Genomic DNA, 17550 nt, shown 5'->3' on the forward strand with positions numbered 1-17550 from the left:
TTCTAGCTACTGACATGAGGTTTAGTGATCTATCCATGAGCTGGCTGTAATAAGACAGTGGGATGTCCAAATGAACTACTTCCATATCCTTTGAAAGATTCTTGGAATAGACAGTAGTGACCTTGCCTACTGTTGCCTCTGCCCTGAAGACAGATGCCAGAAATCTGAAAAAGCCCAAGTCACAGGATGAATCAGAAGAGGCCAGTGGCCTCCCTGAAGATGGGAAACTAAGATAGTGGGAAGGGAAACTGGCTAGAAAGAGGAAGGAGAATGAAAGTGGTGTGTGTGTGTGTGTGTGTGTGTGTGTGTGTGTGTGTGTGTGTGTGTGTGTGTGTGTGTGTGTGTGTGCGAAAATGGACATCCTTCTCTCAGATTCACAAAACATAGCAAATTTCAAGCACAGGATGATCCTGGGTTTTATGCAGATGGTTTGCACAGCTCTATAGTTGGATGGATCCAATTTAAAGAAAGTTCATTCACTAATGTTACAGAAAGAGTTATTGGTGAATTATGGACCTAGTCTTTTGGATCTTAAAAGCAGCAGAGAAACAAAGGAACATTTTTATTTCCTTTACAACACAATGTCTTTCCTTCAGTGGGTTATCTCAACAATGAATGATTTGCATCTCACTTCTATAAATGCAAATTCAGTGCACCTTCTCTGCAAGACTCTTTGTAATAAGAGATAACTGCAAAATACTCAACCCAACAATGTAACTTGGTGAAACAATTAGAAAACATTAAAGATCAAGTGTTGTCACCTCTGACAAAATAATCAAGAATTCAACAAAACATGCAAGTAGCATTTTTAAGAGGCTATTTTAACAAAATAAGTACCCAAAAATAGTGGTGAGATATTCAGCCCTAGCCAAAAAAGTGGACAAAAATTCCCACAGGCGTCAACTGATGTTGCACTAGTTTACATCAAAAATGGATTTGATCCACTCAATTTAGTACTGCCATCTACAGGTTGAAAAAGGTACAATATATCTTTAAAATATTTTACTGCATGTCCTTTTCAATTCAATTATTTAAATTCCCCTGCTCCCCAAAGCACCCTTGCAGCCAAAAAAATGTTCTGAATGTATAGGCCACTTCTACTTACATACAAGATAAGCAAATGATTTCTATGTTATGATTTACTTCTCTAAAACTCTGAATCTAAGATAAGATCTGATACTCGTCCCAGAAAGGTGGGAAAATAAATAAATTGTGCCCCCAGTATATAGTCCATTAGAGACTACCTTTCTGCTTCAGAAGTACTTTCACAGTACCAAAATATTGCTTGTCTCCCTGAGCCACAATTCCATAAATGTTCTTATCCATAGGGAGGTGTCAAAATATTTTGCATGATACAGTAGTGTGTGATAGTTTTGTCCTGGTCCATCTACTAGATGATACAGCAATACAGCCATTGCATCCTTGCAAGATTTGGGTTATTCTGAAAGTGATGAAACAAACCACATGCGTTCAAAAACATTTGGAGTATGATATAAAAATTAATTGCACAGTGATGGGTTATGTTTTTAAGGCAGTGATAAGGCTGGTTTCTGCCCAGGATCATCATCATGTGGTGATTTTCAGAAATGTTGCATAGATCAGATTAAAACATCATGGCACTTGTAATTTCATCGGAAGACTGTTGGTAGAAAAAATCCTTCACTTTTACAAATTTCTAGTCTTGAGCGGGACTCTGAATGGAAACTTCACTCTCCTCTTTTATGCATCAGTAGTCTTGTCATTTGTCAGTTGCTCCTTATCAGCCATATCATCTTGAGGCGGTCTAGCTCGGTCAAAGAAGCCGCACTACAGAAAACAAGCCAACAGAGAAATCACAATAAGGCAACCACATGATTGTTCTCCTACAGATTATGCCTCTTTCTTCTAACTTCCATCTCTTACCCCATTGGGAATGACTTTAGGGACTCTTCTTCACCTCTAATTTGCACATGTAGTCAACAGAACTAGTTGCATAAATATGAACTACTCACTTGAATAGGGGTTATGGAATTGGGACTATTGTGTATATGCTCTTTAGAACAGGGACATTGCCCTTTATGTTGGTAATTCCATACAGAGAGAAAATCCAGGGGAATGCACTGATATGTAATAGAACCAGCCTGCAAACTATTGAACACCCTCAGCTCTTATCAGGTTAGTGGGAGTTAAGAAAATTAGCATCTTGTGAGAGCACTTTAGCTACTATATATAAATAAAATATTATTCTACTGAAATTAATGGTTTCTTTTATAGAAATGGCTAACAGCAGCAAAGTAGTTACGTAAAAAATTCCCATAATATGATTAAATACTCAATAAAAATGAACACAAAGTGATGGCAGAAGACATCTAACTAAGTATAAATCATTATAATAAATTCAAAGACATGAACAATAGTAATGTCTTGGCCTCCCCCCCCACCCCCCACACACACAGTTTGTAATGTTTTTCTGCAATTGACTTCAATGGAGCCAGAATTTCAACCTTTGGTGGCAGAGAGATAATGTAGGATTCTGAACGGATAGGGTCCTACCAAATTTACAGTCCATTTCGGGTAATTTCACAGTCAACCCCTTTAAGGGCTCTGGGGAGGGGCGGAGGAAGAGAAGTGTTCTTGGTTGAGACTGGAGTGACACCAGGCACCCTGGGAAGGCTGGAGGCCCCTATTTTGAAATAAGTGCCTACACAGCACTTATTTTGAAATAGCTATTTTGAATTTGGCGTTATTCCTATTAGAATGAGGTTTACCAAATTTGAAATAAGTACTCCACTATTTCGAATTAATTTTGAAATAGTGGTTTGGCTGTGTATATTATGGGTTGTGATTTAAAAAGTCAGAGACAACTTGCTAATATTAAAAGAAATCTCCTTAAAATAATCTCATCACAGATTGGGAGAGGGATTGTATAATTACAGGCTAACAAAAATGGCAGTTCCTTAAGCATTCAAGGAAAGCCAAACAAAAATGCTTTATAAACCTAAACACTCCAAAAAGAAGTTTTGTGAATCAGAGTCAAACTCTGTGGCTGTGTCTAAACTACATCCCTTTTTCGATAAAGGGATGTAGCTTAGGCAGGTCGACATTGCAAATGAAGCGGAGATTTAAATATCTCATGTTTCATTTGCATAATGGTGGCTGTCGCTTTTTTCCAAAATGGGGCTTTTTAGAAAAAATATGGCAGTTTAGACGGGGCATTTCTGTCGAAAATGCCCTGTCTAAACTGCTGGTTTTTTTTTTTTTTTTTTTTTTTTCCAAAAAAGCCTCTTATTTTTTTAGGAGTACAGGATCTTTCACAACAGGGCATTTCCATGGAAGATGCCCCGTCTAAATTGCCGTTTTTTTTTTTTAAAAGTACCATTTTGAAAAAAAGCAGCAGCCGCCATTATACAAATGAAGCATGGGATATTTAAATCCCGGCTTCATTTGCAATATCGATGTGCCTAATCTACATCCTTTTATCAAAAAAGAGGTGTAGTTTAGACGCAGCCTGTAAGATTATTTATAACCAGACTCCCATAACAAAAGAAGATTTTGAAAATAATGTTTCTTCACAAAAATCAACTACATAAGCATGTTGTCATATGCCACATCAAAGAAGACATAAGTCTATTGTTACATTTACTCAAAACTTTTAAAAGTCATAGATGCCATTCTCTTTCTCTCCCTCTCTCTCTCTCTGTCATCCTAAATCTTGTAAGTTTCCTTCCAAGTTTCATTAAGTAAATGATAATAATACAACCTACCTTCCACAAACCTAATGTCAAAATAGCCAGAACCAACAATCCAAGAAGTATTGCTAGTATTATAACCCATAAAGGGATTATAAAGGAGATATTTGGAGTAGCCCAAATGACAGATGTTCTTATCTGAAATAAAAAGATACGAGGTGTAAATGAACAAAGATTCTGTAATAAATGAAAACAGAAAATGAAACACAATGAAATTGCCCAATTAGAAACATGTTGCCTACAGTTCTTGTATATTAACTTTATTTGCTGTAATGTCTGCAACTTTATTCGCAATAATCTTTAAAATGGAATTTGCAGACATAAATACCCTTTTATTAAACCTAACATACAATATTTTCACCGACTGAATCCATAATCACTTTGAAGCTCAACAAACCCACAGCAAACATTTCAAATCCATGTAAGGAACCAAACTCTGCTCTCAGTTATACCACTATAAAATCCTGAATTATATCATTGACTTAAAGTAGAATAACTCTGAATGAATGTCAGCCCAAGTTCTCTACTGGAACTAAAATATGTATTCTGCATTGTATGTTGTAATCTAAAAAGTTTTTCTGATAAACCAGTGCAAATTTATTTATATTATTTCTACTTCAGCTCAGCTAAGCAGACCAAGAGCTAATATCCTCATATAGAACATGTCATCCATGTAATATAAGCATAATGCACAAAAAAATCCTCCTTTAAAATGATCTCTTACATTATCCTGTTATACTTAAAGGAAGCTTAGTTTACATGTAGAAAGACCATTTTAATAGACTATGATGTAATTGGGAAGGATAGCATCATTTCTCTTGTTGTCTGTGGCTCAAGAAAGCAGCAGGTGGGGATAATATGTGAATTATGAGGCGTTAATCTTCCCACTGATTTTACAAAATCATCTAGATTCCAAGCCTTCATTATAACAAATGAAGCTAACATCCCTTCTAGCTGTTCCCCCTCTGGTCTTCCTAATAAATTATCCCCTGGCTCCCTCTCCTCCATACCTCATATCCAGTTCATTCTACTCCCTCAGATATTGCTCAAAGCTCTCTTCATCAATCTTACTTATTACTTTATTTCTCTCTGATGTTTCTAAGTCAAAAGAGTTTGCCTGAGCTTTCCTTATCTCCTTACTCATAGGTTATATCCCCTGCCATCTTTCTATAACTCTCTTCTTTTCCTTTGCACTTGGAAGTTATTTCTGTCTAGGGTTTTCTGCTGAAGCCATCTCATATACTACTCTCCTGCATAATTCAAGTACATTTGTGGCAGATGGAACTCATCTTGCTCTTCATGCTGGAATGCAATCATGAGACAGTCTCCAAAATAAATTGATTATATGCCTTCCGAGGCTGTCTTCTACTTTTACTGCTTGAGGAACTGGTAGGAAACCAGAATATCTACTTATTGAGTCTGTTACTTACTGCTAGTCCCACTGACCCATAGGCCCAGATACTTTAGTTCAATATTGTATCTTTCTGGTGTCTGCCAAGATTTTCCTCATACTCTGTTTTGGCCCTTGTCTTGCCAGCGAAGTCTCTTTTTCATCAAATTCTCCCATTCAGGTTCCCATTCCCTTTTCTTTTAAAACCTGTTCAGCTATTGTTAAATAAGTCAGCATCTACACTTAGCAGTTATGATGCTCCTCTCATTGCCAGTGAAAATCAACAGAGCTATGCTAGCGTAAAACTAGTGAAAGAAGAGGATCAGATTCAACTTTTTCAGCCCTGCCATTAATTCTTTGTTTGCTAAGATTCAGCTATTAGCTAACTGGCCATTTATGACCAAATAGTTCTGAACTTGTTCATTCCCTTCATGGTGACCTCTTGGCCCTAAGAATGAGTCATTTTAGTGATTAAGATTCTAAGATGATACAAGTGCCAAGTTAACTCCACCCCTTCTGCCTGTCTGTCTTGCTCTTTTTTAAAAACAGAGTATCTCCAGCTTCTTTTCTGAACCTGACTTTTCCCCATCTCTCCCTTGAGCATGGCCTCCCTCTCTTTCTGTAAGCACTCACAGCTCTATGCCTGCTTCCACCTGCCATCATACCTAACTGCATAAACCAGCCCTTTCCACATGTTCCATCTCTGTGCCTCGCTGGTTTCTGGTTGGAGGCAGAACTTGCAGAGTTAGCAGGCTGAGAGTGGTGAGAGGATTGGTACTGCTTAATGAGATACATCTTACTAGATATTTTAGAAATTTCTGTCTGTCCGTCTGTGAGTCCATTTATTCTAGAACTCCTCCTAAACAGTAAAAGCTAAGACTACCCAATTGCTTCCTCTCCTCATAACTTCAAGCAAAGTAGGGGCTTGGTTGTACCAAGACAATGGGATGTGCCTGGTATTAAATTGTTTCTCATAAAATGGAAAGGGAATGGTCTGGTAGGAGGGAGTTATACTGTAGAAGGACCAAAGGGGAGCAAGGGGCCAATGTTGGGGACCAGGATAGTTATAACACCATTGGTCCAGCAGGGGGCAGGAGTGGAGAAAGGAAGAGCTATCTACTATATAATTCAGAGAGTTTGTCTATTTGTGTGTCTGGTGGTCTGTCCCTCCCAGCTGAGACACATGCACCTCTCTCCCAGCTGTACCCACTGGAGCTGCAGTGGCTGTAGAGACATACTTCTCACCTGGCTCCAAGCTGCTGTGGTGACAGAGGGCTGGGATTGTCCTCTCTCCCCACCCCAGAACAATGATTTAAATGAAGAAAAACAAAACTTATTTGAGTTAGGACCCAAGCAATGCTGGGTAAATCTAGTCTATCTACATTTCTAGAGTGCAGTCCCTGCAATATCTGGACTCTGATACCTGATTAAAAATCAAAGTGAGTTATATTGAAAGTAGGACCAAAATCCACGTGCTTGATAACAGCCCTGACCTAACAAGGCTAGAACACTGATCTTCTCTAGACCCTCAAAAACTGACCAGTCCTTATGGAGTTTAACACTAAGGGTATGTCTAAACTACATAGCTCCGTCGACGGAGCCATGTAGATTTGTTTGTTCGGCAAAGGGAAATGAAGCCACGATTTAAATAATCGCGGCATCATTTAAATTTAAATGGCTGCCGCGCTGAGCCGACAAACAGCTGATCGGCTGTTTGTCGGCTCAGCGCACTAATTTGGACGCTCCCGCGCCGACATGAAAGCCCTTTATCAACCTCCCCAGTAAACCTCATCCTACAAGGCATAATGGGGAGGTCGATAAAGGCCTTTCATGTCGGCGTGGAAGTGTCCAGACTGGCGCGCTGAGCTGACAAACAGCTGATTAGCTGTTTGTCGGCTCAGCGCGGCAGCCATTTAAATTTAAATGAAGCCGCGATTATTTAAATCGCGGCTTCATTTCCCTTTGCCGATCAGCCTAATCTACATGGCTCCATCAATGGAGCCATGTAGTTTAGACTCACCTTAAGACTCGCCACAGTCCCATTGGTTAAATGCCCAGTTCTTTAGATATATTGTCATTGATCTTGTAATGGACATATTCAGCTATCATGCTTCTTCACTGCAATTGGCGCAGTTATTGCACCTTGGTACTACATTTATAGACATGCCCCATAGGAATTTGGATGCAAATATGCAAAAGTCATATATTCCTTATCCAATTAAATCAAATGAAACTGGCTTCCTCTCTCAAACACACCACAAAGCTTCTACTACCCTCCAAACACTCCCCTTCCCCACACACCAGGAAAAAAGGAATGGATTTCAGTGTTGTCATTTTTTACATCCCACTGGGCATTGCAGAATGTTGTAGGCTTCCTACACCACTTGGTGCAGCAGTTGCAGAAGGGGCCTTACAGTTTAATATGTTAATACATACTTTTGAATTGCTTTCCTTGTGTGTCACATCAATACGGTATCCGCCATTAAAATGCAAGGGCAGCAAGAATGAGAGCAAGGTCAGCTGCTCTGTCTGCAGTGACACTGTACACAGAAAACTCAGTCATTTACAACAGTGAACTGGTGCCAAAACAGCCATGAGAAATGCAAAGATGAGTGGTTTTAGAGAGGTAGCCGTGTTAGTCTGTTCCAGCAAAAACAATGAGGAATCCTGTGGCACAAGTTTATTAAAGCATAAGCTTTCATGAACTGCATCTCGCTTCATCAGATGCATGAAATGAAAGTGGCAGGGATTTATACATACATATAGAGATGGGAGTGTTACATCAGTGCTAATGCGGCTCATTTAATCAGGGTGGATGTGGCCCACTTCCAACAGTGATAAGAAGGTGAGAATACCTAAAGGGGAAAATTACTTATTGTAATGAGCTAGCCATTCCCAGAGATGAGTGGCTGTAAAAAGGCTGTAATGGAACAAAGAGCTACTTAATGTGAAGAATTTCTTTCTGCTCCTTAAAAATTATGGTGGGAATACTATGGTAAATCTTATAGGCTCAGATCAAGTATTGAGCAAGTGACAAGAAAGGATAACCTGCCTCCCAGAGACACTCCAAGGAGAAAGAGAGATAGACTAATAAGATATATCAGAAACAAAGTGCTGTATCTATTGGAAGAGTTCTTGGTTCCCTATACTTCATGAACAAGGAACAGGATTTTTTGTCTGAACATGCTCAAAGACTATAAAGCTATGGCCAATCTCAGAAACATCAGTTGCACATTGGTATACAGGCAGTCCCCGGATTACGTACAAGATAAGGACTGTAGGTTTGTTCTTAAGTTGAATTTGTATGTAAGTCGGAACTGGTACATATTGTAGGGGAAACTCTAACCAAACATTTCTCCAGAGCTCAGTTTTATTCTCCCACACCTCACTTCCCTCAGTCCTTTATTCTCAAGCTGAAGTGTCTGCTGAGAAAAGCCGCTCCGTGTCTCCCTGGTCTGCTGGGGGGGGGGGGGGGGGGGCGCTAGCTTCGCGTCTCCCTGGTCTGCTGGGGGGAAGCAGCTGGTACGGGGTTTCCTCACCCCTTTTGTAAGTAGGGATCCGATGTAAGTCGGATCCATGTAACCCGGGGACTGCCTTTATTTCATTTGACTTCAATAGAATTGTTATAATAAAGGGGAGCAAACATGCACACCCCCTCCCCCTGAATAATATATATATATAACAATACACCTGCAAGAAATTAGCTAGTTATGTATGGTAGACAGAGAGCCAGTTGGTGACAGTTTATTGACACTGCACATATTTAACCAGAACATAACTACAGAGCTGCACCCACTGCTCGCTGCACTCGCCAACTCCCACTCTCTCTAGCCACTTTCGCTTTCACGGCCAGAGAGGCTGATGATGTCATTCTGTTGCATGGCAGGAAAAACTTTTTTATATAGAGAAGTGACCAGTAGACACTGGAGCTATCTGCTTTGCTTTTTGTTAAAGAAAACATTTGAATTAGTCATCACCATCTAATTAGGCACATGTCAGTCCTAGAGACATCAATGGAAAAAATCCAGATTGATTTCAACAGGCATGGGATCAGGCCTCTTATGGAATTACTAGCTCCTATCACTTTTACCCAATTCTCTCTTGCCCACTCCTTCCATTTGTTTGTTGACTCTTTTGTTATACCTTGTCCCGATTTAGATCATTAACATGTTAAGTTATACAATATGTGCATGGTTATGGTGTTGGCAAAGCTTTGTACACAATGGGATACTATTCTTAATTGGCACTTTTGAGTGCTCCACAAATACAAAGAACTGCTGATGAATTGTGATCCAATGATCAGTTTTCCCATTCTGAGTGGGAGCTGCAACTCTTTCCCTTACCCTTCACTGGTACCTTTTGTCTTTTAAGGTAGAAAGCAGTTTGCTGCAGGGCTATCCTCTTATCAGCCTCTGTACAGCTTATGAATTATGTGACATCAGTAAAAAGCCTTAATCCTGTGCAGGTGCAGAGTGCAATACTTGCAAGGTTCAGAGTGCTGCATAGGTTAGGCAGTGCTGAGGAAGATGATGTTTCATTAAGGAGCATGCTGCTCCCCAGCCACCAAATTATGCCAATCTTGTAGCCAGAGAAGCGAATGCCTAGCTAAGAGCCATATTTTCATGCAAAAAGCCATGTCTTTTTATCCAGGCTCATTCTCCATCAACACCATGCACCTCTTTGCCTTGTAATCTTGAAAGCGAAGATGGACTATGCCTAATGCTTAATTCTAGTTGTATCTACACAAAGCCTGCACTCACACTAGGATTAGAACATAACAACCCTGTGCTCCTGGCACAATGCCCAAGAATACAGTCACTGATAGACAACTTAACATTGCAGGCTCTGAACACCCACAGGAAGAGGCTAGAGCAGGAGAAAGAACAAAACATCCTCCCAGTTCATGCACACTCTCCACAAACAGCTTTTACTTGTGATTTTGATTTAGGACAGATTTGTGTTATTTTAACTTGGATTTCTACACTTTTTCATATGGCTTTAGGTTTAGTATTAGGGAGCCAATTAACACTGTGGGGATTTATCTGTTTTCTTCTGAAGTTAGAAGGATTTGGAATTTTTGTACAAGATTTACATGTTTGGCAGGGGATTGTGATGCATTTTGGTTTTCCCAAAAGGCCGATGCTAATTTTTTCCCTACATTGAACAAAGCAAATGGCTTGTGCTTTTCTCTGTCAAGATGAAAGGATTCACATCAGAGATGCAGCAGTAGACCATTGTGATTTTCTGTCTGTTACATTGCGGGGGGAGATGCTGAAGGTGAGAGCTGGAATCTGATAGGAGTACTTGGGGGGGGGGTAAAGATTCACCCCTGTGAAAGTGAGGACTGCCAGGAGCAAGACCTAATGTGATGCAGTAGGAGACAGTATAGCTCACAAGGAAGACTGTGAAAGACCTTGGGTGACCTATGGTTCTTGTGCTATTTGAAGGGATAAACAACACTTTCCTATTCATTTTCTCTACACTATTCATAATTTTATAGACCTCTATCATATCCCCTCTTGTTTATCTCCAGGAGATTAGACAGCATGTGTGGACCCTAGGGCAAGGTGTGTGTAGGCAGGGGAGGCAGCCTTGTGCTCCCAGAAGAGATAGGGCCTCAGGAAGAAGGGACAGGGCATGGGGAAACCAACCTTCAGTGCCATCTGGACTGCAGCAGGTCCCTCATCAGAGCCACATGGCGTCGTACTCCAGTGGCAATTTCAATAGCCCAGGGCTCTGGCCACTGCCACACTAGCAGTGGTGGTGATGACTGGATCCCTGTGTCCCTTTGAATTGCTGGGCCCTGGGGAAATTGCCTGTTGGCCCCCTAGTCAGCAGGCCTGCTCATCTGTCTTCTAAAATGAATAGTCCCCAATTGTGTTAATATCTCCTCATACAGAAACTGTTCCATATTCCTCATCACTTTCGCTGCCCTTTTCTGTACCTTTCCAATTCTAATGTATCTTTTCTGAGATGGGGCCACCAGAATTATATGTATAATCAAGGTATGGGAGTAACAGGGATTTATATAGCACCATTATGATATTTTTTGTCTTATTAGCTATTTTCTTCCTAATGGAAACATTCTGTTCACTTTTTTTAATAATAAGCTGTTGTACATTGAGTGGATCTTGCACAACAATGGCAAGATATTTTTCTTGAGCAATAACAGCTAATTTAGTACATACAGTTGGGATTATATTTTCCAATGTATATTACTTTGCAATTATCAGCACTGAATTCCATCTGCCATTTTGTTGGCCCGTCACCCAGTTTGGTGAGTCTTTTATAATTCTTCAGAGTATTTTGAGTAAGCAAACTTAATAAACAGATAATACTATCTCACTGTTCACTGCCTTTTCCAGATCATTTATGATAATGTTAAACAGCACTGGTCTCAAGTACAGATCCTTTAGAGACCCACATATTTACTATCTTAATTGTGAAAATGATTTATTCCTAATAGGGATGTAATAGTGTAGTTGATTAACTGATAAGCAAAAGCCAGGCCAACAGCCTGGCTCAGTCCTGCCTTGCACTAGGTCTGGGACCTACTCCCACTGTGGGTCTGCATTTAAAGTTTATTAGGAGCTAGGTGAGCAGGCAGCCCGGCTTAGATCTGCCTTGCACCGGGTCTGGGAGCTCAGACTCTCCCCAGATGAGCTGCTGCCACTCACCTGTATCAGAAACAGCAGCACAGGGTGACAGGCAGCCAGTCCATGAGGGGAGCTGGTTTTAAAACTGGTTCCCCATGCGGAGCAGCTCCCGCCTGGCACCCCACACTGCTGCCTTTGATACAGAGTAACAGCATGGAACTGCACGGGGCTCCTCGGGAGTGAGGCCAGAGCTCATTAGATGCTGACCCCACCCCACCCCCGGAAACTACAGAATAGTCGACTAACTGATAAGAATTCATGAGGTTAATCAACTATTCAATTAACCAATATTTTACAACCCTATTTCTTATCCTTTGTTTCCTACCTTTTAACCTGTTATTGATCAATGTGAGGACTTTCCTACTTCCCTCATGATTGTTTAATTTGGTTAAGAGTCTTTGGTGTAAGACTGTGTCAAAAGCTTTCTGAAAGAGGAAGTACAGAGGAACTTTCAAAGTTTAAAGGATAGAGTTATGTTACAAGTTTAAGGAGCTATTTCTCACAGTGTGAATTAAAATAGCCACAAAGATATCAAGCAAACCATTTTCAGGTACGTTCCTCTTATTTCCTCTTATAATGCGTGCTGTTAAGTAATAATCTAGAAAACAACATTTAAAGTAAAGTGAAAAATTTCAGTCCTTTTACGTGTAGCTATGTATGATACAAGACTATACCTAGTAAAGTTGTGGAATCTTCTTCACCGGAGGTTGTCAAAAAGAGGCTGGATAGTCACATGACTTGGATGGCTGAAATGCAACAAATCCTGTATGTTGGCAGAGAGTTAGACTAAATGACCCTTCTAACTCTGCGGTTTTATGGTTCTAATCAACTGGATCATCCTTGCCTGGAAACTTAGGGTCCTAAAAGAATTCTAATAAATTAGTAAAACATAATTTCTCTTTATAAAAGCTGTGTTGACTCTTCCCAACATATCATCCTCATCTATGTGTCTGATAATTCTGTTCTTTGGGTTCAATCAATTTGACAGGTACTGAATTTAGGCGTATGGCCCGTAATTACCAGGATTGCCTCTGGAAACTTTTTTTTTAATCAAATTTACGTTAGCTATCCCTATATCATCTGGTACAGAGGCTGATTTAAGCAATCAATTGCACAACACAATCAGTAACTGTGCAATTTCATATATGGGTTCCTTGTGAACTCTTAAGCGGGTATGTTTTATTACTGTTTAATTTACCAATCTGTTCTATGGCCTCCTCTCCTGACATATCAATCTAAGTCATTTCCTCAGATTTTTCATTTAAAAAGAATGGCTCTGGTGTGGGAGTGACTCTCTTCTTCTGCAGTGAAGACAGATGCAAAGAATTCAATTAGCTTCTTTGAAATGGCTTCATTTTCTTTGAGTGCTCCTTTAGCATCCTGATTGTTTAGGGGTCCCATTGATTGACAGGCTTCCTGCTCTGAATGTACATAAGCATTTTTTCTGTTAGTTTTTGTGTCTTTTGATTATTGCTCTTCAATTTTTTTTTGGCCTGCCTAATTATATTTGTACACATGACTTGCCAGAGTTTATGCAACTTTCTATTTTCCTCCAGAGAGATCCAAACTATAGCCCAAAAAGTGCGTGTGTTAGGTTAGTTAATTCCTATATCATTGTATTTTTGGAAATGCAGAAAGAGTGTTTATATTTATGTCTTGTAAAGTGTGGTGCACTCTCGGCATTAAATAAAATAACTAAGCAAATCATAATGCCAAATAGAATGCTCATTGCAATATTAAACTTTTATCTTTATTCCTTTTGGAAACAGTTTTATTTTTAAAATACCAGATTATTCATAGCTATCTGATTTATCTGCTACTTTAAGAAACAGTAGCGTGCTACTTTAAGAAACAGTAGCTTTAAATTACGTAGTTATTTTTGTAATGCCATTGCTACTGCCATAACCTCACAGTCATTTAATCTGTTCTTCATCTAAGCTTTAATCATTTTTCTTACAGGAGTTGATAGATCATAAAGAAACTTTTTAATACTCCTACATGTTATGATCAAACATTTACAGTATAATGCTCTTGTATGTTTTGAAAAAATGCCCAAAGCAATATGTAAAAGCTCCCTTGAGCTTGGAGTCATAATTAATATTGACATTTGCGTTTACATATTACAAATGCCTTGTGTAAACATACTCATAGGGATTACAAGGCTGTTTAAAATAAATATACCCAATAGTTCATACTATATAACACAATTTAAAAGAGTAAAAAGTGTATTAAACCAACTTTGTTCATTGTAGAAAAGTTGACCAAACAATCTATGCCAAAGTCATTCTGGGTAGATCCTATTATATATTTAAGATATGAAAAATACTTTTATTGTATCAAATACAAAACTAGCTCAAGAGCTGCATATCAAAGTCAAGGAAGTTACTCACTATACTAATCATATACTTCAGTCTCCAGTACAAAGGATTTCCTGTGCAAACATTACTGAAGGAATGCATAAAATCTTATTTATTTACAATAATTATATCAATACCAAAATGGCAATTTCCCTTTGAAAGTTATAACCTTGAACAAGAATAAACTTACAGTCATACAATATACGGGTTTGATTCAAAGCCTATTGAAGTCAATGGAAAGATTGCCATTTATATTTAGGATCCAGCCCCATTACTGAGTGCTACTGAAGAGCAGGAGTAAACAGTTCTTAAGGGTCATCTCAACTTTTTAGTTTCAACATTCAATTACATTTGCCATATCATTTCTAGTATCTTCCCGTTACCCCACCATGTACAAGATATGCACCATATTCCATGACAAAAATACAAATCTGGCAAAGACACGTGCAAATGCTTAATTTTAACTTTACCAGCATTCACATTGAAGTAAACTATTTACATCTTTAAAATTAAATATGTAAAAGTCTTCCATATAAGATATAATCACTAATTTCATCAGACCTTAATCAGCCAACAGTACTGTGTCATCTGCACAGAATGTTGTTCACCCATTTTGCATTCATCTTTGTACCTTGTTTCTTCAGTTAATCAAACACTCATTATAAATGTTGAATCAAGTGGATGACATTATACAACCTTTTTTGACTCCTCTCAATCTCCATTAGATTTTCATTTTCCTTTCTCTTAAATTGTCTTCTGATTCTAGTAAAAGTATTTTAATACTTTTGTATCCATCAATTCTGACAGATCATAATATATTGAGAAAACTACAATCATAGGAAAGAATCCTGGGAAAACATGCAAGATCCCATTGAATGATGGAGCAGTATAGCAAGTGAAATATTATTGGTACTTAGGAAAAATCATTATAGAAGATGGAAGATCTGTACTAGAACAGCAAGAGGAAAAGGGACATTCTGGAAGAGTAAATGTCTGACAAGAAATAACATAAATAAAGACTAAATTCCAGGTCTTAAAAACTCAGCTTTGGCCTGTGTTAAATTGCAGCTCTGAAACACAGACATTCAGAAAACTGATAAATAAGCTATGACCCATCAAATTATGGCATGTTACTGAAAAACCAATGCTGGTGATATTTATGTGTTCCGGAATGGAAAACTGATGACAGAAGAATATGAAAGGGGAAAAAAGATCTTGGATGGATGATATGGCATCCTGGGTAACTCAAAAGTACCATTCATCCACTCCAAGATTAGCAGAGGATCATACAGAATGGGGTACCATGGTTGCAAATTGTAATACTGAACACCATATTCTTCACAGTGATTTTATTATATAATTATGGCATAATTATGATGCATTTTGTACAAAATGGGCCATTTGAGGTGTAAGAGGAAAAGTTATGATTTGCTGCATGGAATTAGCCTATTTGAATAGTGATACAGTAGGGCTTGATAGCAGCAGGAGAATGTGAGATGGGAGGTGTATAAACCCTAGGATGATTAAGGCCTTATTCCCTGGGGATTAAGGAAAGGTTACTAACGAATAATTGGAACGTCAGTTAAGGTCGTGCCCGAGACCTAATAAACCCCCAATGCTTCAGTCAGACAGAGAGGGAAGGAGAGCTGACTGCAGTTGGGAGGTGTACTGATGTTGACCAGAAGATGAGTGTACCAAGAAAAGGGAGACCCTGTCCAAGCACGGCAGAGGAATTCTATATCTTAGAGGACTGAGGGAAACCCTACCCAGGGGGAAAGATGGTAGAAACCCTGTGAAAAGCAAAAGGACCTGGGACTGAAGTAGGAAGTAAACCTGGGTCCCTTCTCTGCTCCCCTTCTGTCTCCTGCCAGGGTACTTGTGAAGCCGAAAATAGGGGTAGGGATGGCACCCTAACTTACAACACCAAGGGACCCACCATAACAGCATTGGCTATTTGCTACAGTATGTATGTACTATTTTTGTATATGAAGCTATGAACTATTTCACATGTAGTTACATCTGGGTGATGCCCACTATGCAAAATGCTTTCAGTTTAGATAGTGGGAGAAGGGCCATCCAGGGTAATGGGCCATTAGGCAAAACAATAGGCCTTAGGATAAGTTTATCCTCTTCCTTGTGAGCCTTCCTGAGAATGGCTCCAGACAGCCTGTAAGTCATGGCTGGGATGTCAGTGTTTTTCTACAAACTACATTTTGGAACAAATGGTTTTCAGCATATGCTAAAGCTATATGAGGAAGGGTGTGAGATCATTGGTGGTTGTTCACTTCCCACATAAGAAGACTCCTGCAAACACCTGAGGAACAAAGACTGAACTGGGGAAAGTGCTGGACCCAGGCTAAAGAGATTTCTAGCCTGTGTATGAAAGACCTGGCGATTCCAAGCTGTAAAACGAGTGCAGCTAGGCCCTTAGGAACCTGCAAGGCTGCTTATACCATTGCCCAGGGTGAGAATTTGTTAATTCAAATCAATTCTTTCTAGTATCTTAGGCTTGGTTTTGTGTTTTTATTTATTTCCTATGTAATTTGCTTTGACCTGTTTGTTATCATTGAAAAGCTATTTTTTGTAGTTAATAAGCTTAGTTTTGGTTTATCTAAGCCAGTGAGTTGGAGAGAAGAGCATGGGAAATCATGGCTCAAGGGCAAAAGACCGTTGCATTTTCCTCTCCATATTGATAGGAAAGGCAAACTGTTTAATACATTCAGATAGGTTGGGGTTTGGACAAGGACAGTACAGTACAACTCTTTAGTCCTAGAGTGGGAATCTGCTGGTTATTTTGGTTATAATGTACCCTCATGTGGTGGCTGGTCAGAGAATGTGCATGTAACTGCATCTGGTGTGCCCTTATTGGCGTGAATCCTGGTGGAAGTGTAAGGCCAGGAATGTGTCTGCAGCTTGCAACAGCAGCACAGTAAGAGAGGAACCCCAAGCAGGTGGGTTAGAAGGCTCAGTGATACCTCAAGTTCAAGGTGACGTCCCAGGGGGAACCCATCACACAAATCTCCACTAAAGAGATTCCACATAAGAAGCAGAAGTATACTGAAGGTATGCAGTGTTTATTGCAGTATATCTTTCCTAAACTCCAAGTCCATGGAGGTTGCAAATCATTTATGAAGTATAATCATGTTTCAAATTGATTTTAAAAAAAGTTGCAATCATTATTCTCCTGCCCCTTGCCCTTCCTAACAAAGAGACAAATTTCCAAATAAATTCTTGGATAGATATTTTCAAACCACAAGCACTGATCTTTTACACAAAGAGCAAAAATATGAAGTATTGCTGGACTTCAAGAAAAATTCTTCTCAAGTAAGACTTCAAAAGATCTTGTGTACATATCACATCAAGCTGTAGACTTGGCAGTCATCCATTGTGACAGTCAGATAGGAGAAGACATAAAAGCA

At 39.3% G+C, this 17550-nt stretch overlaps 1 protein-coding gene across 1 annotated transcript in view; it reads right to left on the reverse strand.

Moving 5' to 3' along the window:
- Positions 1-277: 277 nt before the first annotated feature.
- ITGA8 (integrin subunit alpha 8) overlaps positions 278-17550 on the reverse strand; it is a 175997-nt gene continuing 158724 nt past the window's right edge. Inside the window, exons 29-30 of the mRNA XM_075922446.1 lie at positions 3744-3866; positions 278-1806 (exon numbers count right to left, since the gene is read on the reverse strand). Of these exons, the coding sequence (XP_075778561.1) occupies positions 1720-1806; positions 3744-3866 (210 nt within the window). The 3' untranslated portion in view covers positions 278-1719. The remainder of the gene's footprint in view (positions 1807-3743; positions 3867-17550) is intronic.

This window comes from Pelodiscus sinensis, chromosome 2, assembly GCF_049634645.1.
Source record: "Pelodiscus sinensis isolate JC-2024 chromosome 2, ASM4963464v1, whole genome shotgun sequence".
NCBI classification, from domain to species: domain Eukaryota; kingdom Metazoa; phylum Chordata; order Testudines; family Trionychidae; genus Pelodiscus; species Pelodiscus sinensis.